Source organism: Sorghum bicolor, chromosome 2 (assembly GCF_000003195.3).
Source record: "Sorghum bicolor cultivar BTx623 chromosome 2, Sorghum_bicolor_NCBIv3, whole genome shotgun sequence".
NCBI classification, from domain to species: Eukaryota; Viridiplantae; Streptophyta; class Magnoliopsida; order Poales; family Poaceae; genus Sorghum; species Sorghum bicolor.
Genome location: NC_012871.2, coordinates 4,479,120 through 4,490,338, shown reverse-complemented (window position 1 = coordinate 4,490,338; position 11,219 = coordinate 4,479,120). Strand labels below are relative to the sequence as shown.

The 11,219-nt window shown below is 46.4% G+C and overlaps 2 protein-coding genes across 2 annotated transcripts; one reads left to right on the top strand and one right to left on the bottom strand.

The window, feature by feature from the left end:
* Positions 3,230–7,269, top strand: LOC8060710 (ADP-glucose phosphorylase; the record flags this gene model as incomplete). Its single annotated transcript, XM_002461475.2, has 3 exons — positions 3,230–3,949; positions 5,749–6,039; positions 6,703–7,269. Coding segments are annotated over 3 exons (1,272 nt in total), but the record flags the coding sequence as incomplete, so codon positions are not given.
* LOC8060709 lies at positions 7,592–9,840 on the bottom strand. The gene is made up of 6 exons (XM_002459351.2): positions 9,086–9,840; positions 8,807–8,901; positions 8,610–8,686; positions 8,381–8,501; positions 8,219–8,278; positions 7,592–8,127 (listed from the first exon to the last, which is right to left on the bottom strand). Exons 1-6 carry the CDS (start codon positions 9,636–9,638, stop codon positions 7,987–7,989), a joined length of 1,047 nt encoding a protein of 348 aa, XP_002459396.1. The 5' UTR covers positions 9,639–9,840; the 3' UTR covers positions 7,592–7,986.

Below are 11,219 nucleotides of genomic sequence, written 5' to 3'. Positions count from 1 at the left end.
CCGAGAAGAGGATCACAATTAACTAAATTAGAGCATCCTTAAGGGTTTTGTATTTGAGGTTTGTATTTGAGTAATTTGTCAAAAAGCTTCTAAAGAGGTATCCAACGGTTTTGTATTTGGAGTTTGCAATTTGGGCAACTTGGCAAATGAGAGAGCAAACTTGGCAAAATGCTAAGCTGTTGACGGTTTGCAAACCACGAGCAAAGTCACACGCGAGGAAAGTGCGTACGCCTGGAGACCTCCTATTTTTATCCTTTGCCAAGTCCAAATGCTAATTTCTTTGAAGATGGCCTATTTTTATCCTTTGCATTTTGTTATGGGAGTTTGCAAACAACAACGAATGCCAAGTCAATTTGTCAAAGCCTTTGGAGATGCTCTTATCTGATGACGTGTGGTGCCAAATTAGAGTTACCGTGATGATTCAAGACAGCTATCATATGATTCAAGGTAGCAAAACTTTACATTTTGCCCTACATTTCGTATGCCCAAGAATGTTTGGTTGTTGCCATAAAAAAGAGAGCATATCTAACTTTACAGCCATGAGTGATGGCAACAACCAATATAAAAAAGAGAGCATATCTAACTTTCTGATGGCGTGCGGTGCCCTAAGGCTTAGTCGAAGCTCTCCCGTCATGTCCTAGTCTGGCTATCTCCATTGTCGCCAGGGCCCCTACACAGCTCAGCGGCTTCCCCAGTCCCCACTGCCTGGTCACCCTTCCTTTCCCAATCTCCTTTCCTTCTAAAGTCGCCGAAGTTTGGGAAGAAGGAAGGGACTCGCTAGAACCCTAACATGGGAGGAGGAGAAAGGAGGATGACGTACCTCACCGATCCATCATGGCCGCTGCCAGATTCGCTGGATCCGCCATGGCCTACACAGGTGGGGCGCGGGGAGGATCTCGCCTCCAGATATGCTCGCAAGGGAGCAAACTCACTAGGGAGGAGCTCGTCATCGAATCCGCTCGGGAGCAGCTCACCGGGGAGGAGCTCGCCACCGGATCTGCTCGCCGAAGTTGGAGAGGTCACCAGGGAGAGAGAGGAAGGAGAGAGTGGAGATAGGGGTGGGTGCGTGAAGTGAGCTAGGCGTGCGTGCGTGTGACACACTAAAGTCTCGCATACCCATTAATTAGTCATTGCCATAAATATCTCTTTATATTCCAACAATTTCTTGTAAGAAAGGATATTAGATAAAATTTTTATTGCTGAAAATCTCTATTACCACATTTGTTTATAAACCACAGTGTCACGATCCTAATTTTATTCGTCTAGGGTCTCACATTTGATTATCCTACAGTGTCCCTATATATGGCCATGCAGGGCGTGACCCGGTGATTTGGCTTGGCCGGAGGGTCCAGGTCATGCCTAGGCCGCCACCCAGGCATGTGGCCAACCTGGGCACGACCCGTTCCAATGGTCGGCCCAGTAGCGGCCTAGTGAAAATGAACTGTTGTATAGTTGTGACTTATATATGTGCTACTAATTGTTATACTGGTGAAAATGATGAACAATTGGTGAAATGATGAAGTACTTTAGCACCTGGTGAAAATGTTGATGAAAATGAGCTATTTTTGGCTTGACGGGCTGTGCGGCGGTACGACACGATGCTTGACGGGCCCACACGACATGAAAACCGGCCCACAAGCCGTGCCTTGGGTTGAAGGCTAGGCACAAATCCCGCAGAGGCACAACCCACTAGGCACGAAGGTCTGTAGCGGCCCGACGACCTGTGGCACAACATGACATGACGTCGGGCTATGCCGGCCTGACACAACCTCTTGGACATATATAGTGTCGCCACACTCCTATTCGCTTGTCCGAAAAGCCATGAGTGAAAGTATTGTTCGCTGATTTGTTGTGAGAGAAAAAAATACTGTTTAATGGCTAGCAGATTTGACAGATAAATTCAAATGAACAGGCTCATAAGAAATGAACGTGACTACAAATGGTTGTGCCACGACTGTCTTCAACCTCTCGCTCGCCACCTCTCCTCCCCCTTCTTCCTCATCGCCCTCACTGCTACCACCAGGCCCCGACGCAGTGTGCTAAGGCTTGACTGGAGCTCCTCGTCCTGTCCTAGCTTGGTCATCTCCACTGTCGCCAGGCCCCTAAACAGCTCACCGACTTTCCCACTGCCTGGTCGCCCTTCCTTTCCCAACCTCCTTTCCTTCTAAAGCCGCCGGAGTTTGGGAAGAAGGAAGAGGCTTGCTAGAACCCAAACACGAGAGGAGGAGAAGGTGACGTACCTCACCGGATCTGTCATGGCCGCTGCCAGATTCGCTAGATCTGCCATGGCTGGTGCAGATGGGGCACGTGGAGGAGCTTGACACCACATATGCTCACAGGGGAGCAAACTCATTGGAGAAGTGCTCGTCACCGAATCCTCTTTGCCGGGAGTAGCTCACCGAGGAGGAGCTCACCACCGGATCTGCTTGCCGAAGTTGGAAAGGTCACGAGGGAGAGAGAGGGGAGGGAGGGAGAGGAGAGAAGGCGTATGCGTGTGAAGTAAGCTAGGCGTGCGTGCGTGTGGCGCACTAAAGTCTTGCACACCCATTAATTAGTCATTGCTATAAATATCTCTTTACATTCCAACAATTGCTCGCTAGAGAGGCTATTAGAGAAGATTTTGTCGCTAAAATCTCTATTACCACATTTGTTAGAAAACCACGGTGTCACGATCCCGATTTTAGTTGTCTAGGGTCCCACATTTGATTATCCTACCGTGTCTCCTACATATGACCATGCAGCCCGTGACACAGTGGCCCGACGGTTTGGCCTGGCTCAAGCACGACCAATGGGCCAGGTCTTGCCTAAGCTGCCACCCAGGTACACAACATGGCTCGGGCACAACCAGTTCCAATGGTCAGCCCGGTAGTGGCTCAGTGAAAATAAACTGTTGTGTAGTTATGACTTGTATATATGTGCTGTTAATTGTTATATTAGTGAAAATATTGAATAATTGGTGAAAATGATGAAGTATTTCAACACTTAGTGACAATGTTAATGAAAATAAGCTGTTTTTTTGCTTAACAGGTCATGGACCGATACGGTACGAAAAACAACTCACAGGCTATGCCTTAGTCAAAAGGCTAGACACAAAGTTAGACACGGCTCTAGGCACGACAGGCCCGTAGCGGCTCAATGACCTATGGCACAGCACGAGAATGGTCTTTTTTTTTTTTTGACAAGAAGCACGAGACTGGTCAAACTGCAGCGCAGCGACTGCCCCAGGTGACATGTAGGTCCTACCGGTCAGCGAACCAGCCCTATCCCAAGTGTCCTCTCTCTAGAGCCAGCCAGCCGTGGCGAAACTGCCAGACGGCCGGGTTCTGCGGCGAGCACAGACGCAGGAGAGCAGCGCACTCGCCTCTCCACTCGTCAGGCATCATCACCGCCATCTCCAGAGGCTTGGAAGGCCATGGCGGAACCTTCCAGAACCTCGGAGGCCCGCCGGGACGCCGTGTTCGGGCGGTGGGTCGTCTTCTCGCCGGCGCGCTCGCGCCGCCCCACCGACCTCAAGTCCCACAGCCCCACCACCAACCCTAGCCCCAGCCCGGGCTCGGCGGTGGCCGACGACGCGCTGGCGCCGCCCAAGCCGGCCTGCCCCTTCTGCGCCGGTCGCGAGTCCGAGTGCGCGCCCCAGATCTTCCGCGTGCCGCCCGACGCCACCGCGCCGTGGCGGATCCGCGTCATCCAGAACCTCTACCCCGCGCTGCGCCGCGACGTGGAGCCGCCGCCGTCTGTGCTGCCCGAGGGGGAGGAGGCTGCCCCGGACGGGGACGAGCCCGGGGAGCGGGCCGTCCGCGGGTTCGGCTTCCACGACGTGGTCATCGAGACGCCGCGCCACGACGTGCGCCTCTGGGACCTGGACGCCGAGGGCGTCCGCGACGTGCTGCTCGCCTACGCGGAGCGCGTGCGGCAGCTCGGTGAGCACCCCGCGGTGAAGTATGTTCAGGTAGAGCCGTATGTAGAGAGAGGTTTTGACGCGTGTGCCTGCCACTTCTGTTTAATTTGCTTTTATCAGATGGCTGGGCCATTTCATTCTTTGAATAATGGTGACAATTTGCGGCAAAATATTAGACGCTGAGACCTGAGAGTAATTCCAGACTGCAAAATTAGATGCTACAAAGGCACTTGGAACTTGTTTGTTAAAACCTAACAATTGCTAATCACCGGATATAGTTGCTATAGGGACCATGAAAATGCCTTAGCTGGAGACATTGTGCTGTCTTTCAATTTTATACATGGGTCGATGGTTCAGTGTATCTTATAAATTGGGATCTGATGACTTGATGTGTTTCTTTATGTTGGTATGGAGATTGACATTTTTGAGTACACTAATGTAAAAATTCCAGTATCATGATATACATTGCCTGTAAACGAGATTATAAGTTCAGATTTATGTGCCTTTATAGCGTACGGATAATGTTTCCGTGGCAAAGTTTGCAAATTTGTGGGGTATGTTACAAGATATAATTGTTTTCGAGGTTACGTTGCACAGTGGTTAAGGCGTTGCTGTAGGCTTTACAGGATTCCAGTTCCTGGACACTTGCTGTTACACTTATGTTTATGTCAACCAGTTTTGATGGCAGGATAGATATGGACAATAACATATTCACCTTTTAGTTTAGAATGAAATTTGTGGTTTTGTCTATTCTGTCGAGTTTTGTGTATGGTTCATTTACATAAGCTTGGATATATTGACTCTTGATTGGCAAATCGTTGAAGACTTAAAGTGCTTTATTGTTCACTTGCGAAACATGCTGTTTCAGTTGTTGGTGCCTTTGTCGTTTACTGTATTGCTTATGCTTGAACCTTTTTCATGCACTGGCCATGTGGCATATTTGTCATCTATATATCCATGAAGGAATCTGTTAGCTGACGTTGGGATGTTGTGTTTGGGTTAGTAAATAGAAAGTGCCAATATGTCATTTGTTTGGGATCTGCGGTGAAAGCTCATTAGTTTGTTTGTTATGAACCCATTTGTCCTGGGTTTGATACTTTCCAACCAGGGCTAAGTTCTGAAATAAAAATTGTTGCCTCTCACCTGTGAATCCACAAGGGGAATGCAGTGTGCCAATTTTAAATGCGGACTCATCTTAATATTGGACTTTTGTCAACCATAGAAACTAACTAGTCTCTAAGGAAAATGAATCAACATGTTCCTCCTTATATGTCATTTCTAGTGTTTATGATGGTTTCCATGTTATTTGTTAGCCAATAGGCATGCTTGTTATTATGATGCATGTTTGTTATTATGATCTGTGCAGATAGACAGTCTGTTTGTGTGGAGTTCTCATGCTTACCACAAGGACATAGGTGGTATGTTTGAGCAGTGCCATTGTTACTGTGCTAGTGGATGGTAATTTACAAAGTATTACACTGTTACACTTTTAACACACCTTTAGTTGGCTCATACAAACTAATTGGTGATTTTCCTTGAAACTAAATTGATCGAACGAAGATAATAAGTGAGACGTGCTCAAAGAAAGCTTTTAATGGGCAATAATTTCATCGCATTAAAACAAACTTAGCTCTATATATCAGTCCCAGTCTTTGTTCCACAAACCCATCTTACTACTTGTTTTGTTGGATCTATTTTTGTCCCGTCGATTGTTTCCAATTAGCAGTAGTCCCTATATTCATTCCTGAATCCTGTTATTGACTGCAAGTTACCTCTTTTAATTTACCTTTTATAGTACCTTTGTTGAGTTCCTCATGTCTGAAAAAGTTCCTTTGTGTTAATATGCTTAGGTGTTTAAGAATCATGGGGCATCTGCTGGAGCTTCGATGGCACATTCACACAGCCAAATGTTGGGAACTCCCTTTGTCCCTCCCTCTGTTACAACTCGGCTTAACTGCATGAAGGAGATTTTTGACAGATCAGGGAACTGCAGCCTTTGTGAGACGAGGTCCAAAGATATCCTGATCAGTGAAACACCTAATTTTTCTGCCATTGTTCCTTTTGCAGCATCATATCCATTTGAGATATGGATTATTCCTCGACAACATATTTCTTATTTTCATGAAATCGATCAGGATAAGGTACAGAGTGTTTTGAAATCAACTTGACGTTTCATTTTTTAGTTTTTACAGACCAATAGTGGTTTAGACTTATGTACATGAATATTACTATATACTTTGAAGTTCAAACTTCCCTTCATATTTGCTCTTACTGTACCTTTTTGGAGTTCTAAAGTTATAGATAAACTTCTGTGCCAATAATTTAATGCATCTGCTATAGCTATTGGTTTAGTTTGCATGCCTAAACATCAGCTGTATAATATTTATGTCATTTCCTCAAGGGCCATGCAAAATAGTTTCTTCTACTTGGAATTTGTAATTTACTTATTTGGCTCTATGCACGTTCTGTACTGAACAAGATACACATTGCAATTTTCTGATGCACTTCATTATCTTCTTCAATCTTCACTTGTTCCAAGCACTGTATTATACTTATGGGTTTCATTGCATTTCTACTGAATGAAAATGAGGGATTAGTAGGTTCACTTGATCACTTCCCTAATTTGTGTCATGTGGAACTATGGGCCATATCTCATTACTAATGCTGTCAATAAGTTTGCCCATTTCATGTCATAGTCATGAGCTACTCTGTACATAAATAAATTCCAGGCATGTTGATAGTAGCGGATTGCTTGTCAGCACCACCTTTTTTTGGGCACTAAGTTATTGCAATGCTGACTGCAGGCACAGGATCTTGGATCTCTGTTAAAGACTATGCTGCAAAAGTTGTCTAAGCAGCTCAATGACCCACCATTCAATTTTATGATCCACAGTGCACCATTTAGGCTTTCATCATCCTGCCTGCCTTATACACACTGGTTCCTCCAGATCGTGCCCCAGTTAAGCACAATAGGCGGATTTGAGCTTGGAAGTGGGTGCTACATCAATCCAGTTTTCCCTGAAGATGCTGCAAAGATTCTTCGGGAACTTGACTGCTCAGTCTAGTGGTTGTCAACATCTAACCGTTTACTAGATAGGAACGAGGGATATGTTCCTCTATACTTTTCTCAGAAGCAAAAATACCATGCTAATAAAAACTTGATATGTAACATCCGGCTCTGCTTTGGCGAGGGAGATCTGCTGGGGTATCTTTCTTGCCCTTATTCAAACAGTTCTGCATGCCAAGTTTGCCAAGTTGGGCTTCTTTCTTGGCCCTGAGATTGATGTTGCCTGTTTGTACAGACTACAGAGTGGTTAAAAACAGAGTTTTTGTTTGAAGAGTAATAAATTGTTTGATATCTTTTTATCTGATGACTTGGTTTATCATATGGTCTAAATTTTTCCTAGTTGTCAACATAAAGTTTACCTCCCTGATGTTTTACGTGCATAGATATTAGTATTTCCAGCTGTCAACTAGCTGTAGCTCCCTGATGTACTTCTCGGTGGATGATTGCCTGGAATTACTTGCACTACATAGATACATGCTGATTTAAAGCATAAAATACAAAGTTTCAGATCTTGGAAGTCTGTAGCCGCCAGACCATGTAATCGGTGAACCAAGAGGAATTGATGTGTTTTTTTTATCCCTGACACATTAAACTGTCTGAACCTGAAAAACCAAAGTTCTCAATGGTTGTCTCGTGAGTTTGTCCGCTAACATATTCACCCTTTGCCTCATTCTTAACATATTTGGCATGGCTTACAAGCACAACTGCACATTTCCTTTACATAATGTACTCATGTTTCCTTTACAAATTGGATATAATACTCATATACATAATGTATCTGCATCAAACAGCAAATGGTTAAGTACGAGGGCAAGGAGGTATCTCCCGGAGATAGTCAGCCTCACCAAGAATAGCTAAGGTACAGGTGTGAACTGCAAACTACTGGCAGAGTGGGGGGAGCTGAACTGTATGGGCATGAGCTTAAGCCTTGGTAGGCTTCTGCAGTATGCAAAAACTGCAAGACCAGAGATGAGAGGCATTGCCTCCTGCTGCTACCGGCCTACCACCATGTTTCAGTTGCTCAATTCTTTCCCAATCCGAACAAGGATTTGATGGCGTTGATGGCATTCTCATTGATGAACGACTCGTCGTAGTTCTTCAGCAAGGGCTCGAATTCCTCTGACTTCCTCAGGTTTGCGAGATCCGGGTCAGTGCGGACTCTCTGCAGGAATTCGAGTAAGTCTCTCTTGTGCCATCATTCATCAGTAACAATCAATGATGTGTTTCATGCTGCAAAACAGTTGTTTGCTTACCTTGAAGTCTTCATACCCTGCCTTCAGGGCTTCCTCCAATGCAGAAAGCCCAGCTTCTATCTGCACAACAAAGGAACATAACATGAGCCTTCTTCATCAGTAGCAGACCTGAATAGCATTGCATCCATCATATATTCTGACAGTCAGTGAGAGTTACTGAACCCGGCCGAGTTTTGAGTAGCTGCAGGCAACATTGTAGCTGGCAATGGAAGCCTCACTAGGCTCCGGTTTCGATCCCAAAACCGACTCGAACTTCTCCAATGCCTCCTCATATTTCCCATCCCTGCATTTTTTCCCCAAAAGTTGAAAGAGATTTCAAAACTGAAGCAAGCAATCACATTCACATAGATAGCGCTGTCAGGTGTTCAGGAAATCATTTCAGTTCACTGACTTGTACAGCCTGAGCCCCATCCGGAGATCCTCTTCCCTCTGCATCTTCTGCTCCATCTTCCTCGTGTAATTTTGCAGCTGCGCGCAGTTTTTCAGAACATTGCCATGAGCAAAAGAAAAAAAAACAACCATTTTCTGCACAGAAATGCAGAGAGACCTGAAGAACAGAGTTGATGATGCTTGTACAGTTCTACTCACCTGGATCTCCCTCACCCTGCCGCTGACCACTCCAGAGTTCCTCTCAAATCTGATGATCTCCTTCTCGGTGAGGTCGCCGTCACCGTCCACCCTACCTGGACTCAACTCAACCAGCAGCATTAATTCAGCAAGAATCACACCCCTTGAGCTTGAATTCTCATTCCATTTCTTTGTTTCAGGAAACTAATAAGACGAATGCATGCATCCATGGATGGATGATTCAAGAGGAGGGCATGAAAATGAACAGCGGGCTGTTGCTGTTTGTTTTTGTGTTCTTACCAAACCTCCTCTCCATCTTGAGGTACAGAGGTCCGACCCTCTGACGGATGCTGTACATGGTCTGGCCGTACCCTTTCGCCGGCCAGATCTCCTCTCCGAAGACAGCGCTGGTGGCGAGCACCTTGTCGCCGACCTCGAACTGCCCCGTCACGTCGGCCGCGCCGCCGGGGAGGATGGCCTCGATGTAGGTGCCCCCGTCGCGGCCCTTGGTGAACTTGATCCCGTACGGCTTCTGGATCGTCACCTCGTACTCCTCGTACGGCCGCTCCTCCTCCTCCTCGCCGCCGCCGCCGCCGCTTCCCTCCGACTTGGTGGTCTCCGCCGCCGCCTTCGCCTCGGACGACGCCCGCACGACGACGACGGCGTCCAGCAGCGCCCTCCGCGCGCCGGCAGCAGGCGGCGCCAGCCTCAGGTTCTTCCGGCCGCCGAGGACCGCGGACGACGCCGGCTGGAGGAGCAGCAACGCATTGCTGCTGCTGGTTCTTGGGAGGCGCCGGGCCGGGGAGGACAGCAGCGGCGGCTGGTTGGCGGCGACCTGGCTAGCCAGCGCCATGGCTATTGGCTAAAGCTAGGAGAAGGCTTATTAATTGCGTGAGCTAGCTGCCGCGCGCTGCTTGCTTGCTTGCTCGAATGGTCGCTCGCTCGAATGAGCCCAGCACCGGTCGGCAGCTGCTGAGCTCTTCTTCTCTCCTCGTCTTCGCGCGCCTCGCGAAGAATCTGTGGTGAGGAGGAGGAGGAGGGAGACGCTTCTGTGGGCTGTGGCTCATCTTGGGGTGTGTGGCGGGCAAGAGGGATTGGAGCGCGGGCGTGAGACGGAGGCCACACACCAGCACGGAGACACGGGGAAGAACAAAATAGAGGGTGAGGAGGCGTATGCATGCTGCTCTTTCTCCGGCCAGGTGTCCGGCCTAGGTACGTTAGTACGTACGTGTCAGCTTCCATGTCAGTAGAAAGTTATTAATCTTTTTCTTTTGAAAAAAAGAAAGAAAGATGAAATAGCTCTTTGGGACCAAAATTTTCAAACACCTTTTTTTAGATAAGGAAAAAAAATGTCATCTGGCTTCATCCTCTCAAAAAGAAAACAGACCTTACCTATCACAGTGTACACTTGAAACAATCCCATTCTCACATAACTTTTTTTTTCCAAAAGGATGACAAGCTTTGTCACAGATTTTATAAGACGGTGAACTCTCACATAACTTAAAAGGCAAAAAACGATTAAAACTCAAGTCTAAAGTAAAAGATCATCCATGGAAAACAAAGGGAAAAAAAAAAGACATCATAGCAGATGAGGTGAGGAGGAGACGCTTCTCATCTTGCGCTGTGCGGCACCAAGAGGGTTTGGAGTTTGAGGCGTGAGATTGAGGGCTTGAGGCCACACACCAACACGGACAGACAGGGGAAGATCAAAATAGAGGCTGCCAAGCAACCATAGGCTGGCTGGTGTTTCTCCGGCCGGGGTCGTCGTAGCTACGTGTCACCTTCCATGTCAGCAAAGCTGGGCCCACTTATAGTGTTATGTGGTCCAAGTAGAAAGTTAACCATTTTTATTTTGTTTTTTGAAAAGAAAGAAAGATGAAATGATCTTTCTAAAAGTAAAAGATCATAAAAAGAAGGAAAAGATCATCCATGAGAATACAAAAGCCATCACAACAGAAGACTCTAGCTTAGGGCAGTATGATGCATTTTTTTTCTCTCATCATGGCCAACGTATGCCAAGGTCAAAAAACAGCAAACATATTGTAGCAAATAAGGCATGGTATCATTAGTTGCTAGTTTGGTTTGACCATTTCATGCTTCAAAAGGCGCTTGAAGCGTATACATTCTCCAATATTGATCTCTTTTTTCTTCTCAGACGGAGGATATGCATATATCATTGTATTGTATTAAGAAGAAGAGAATACATGACGCATTACACAAATAGACTACTACTTATGGTGGACAACTTAGAGAGAGAGAGAGAGAGAGAGAGAGAGAGAGAGAGAGAGAGAGAGAGAGAGAGAGAGAGAGAGAGAAGCAGACAAATTTATCATAACAATTTTCCAACCCAAATTTTGTAACTAAACTTTTACAATAAATTTTGTGAATAGTGTAACCTATGGACAAATTAAAGCTGGCTAGATCGATATGAAAA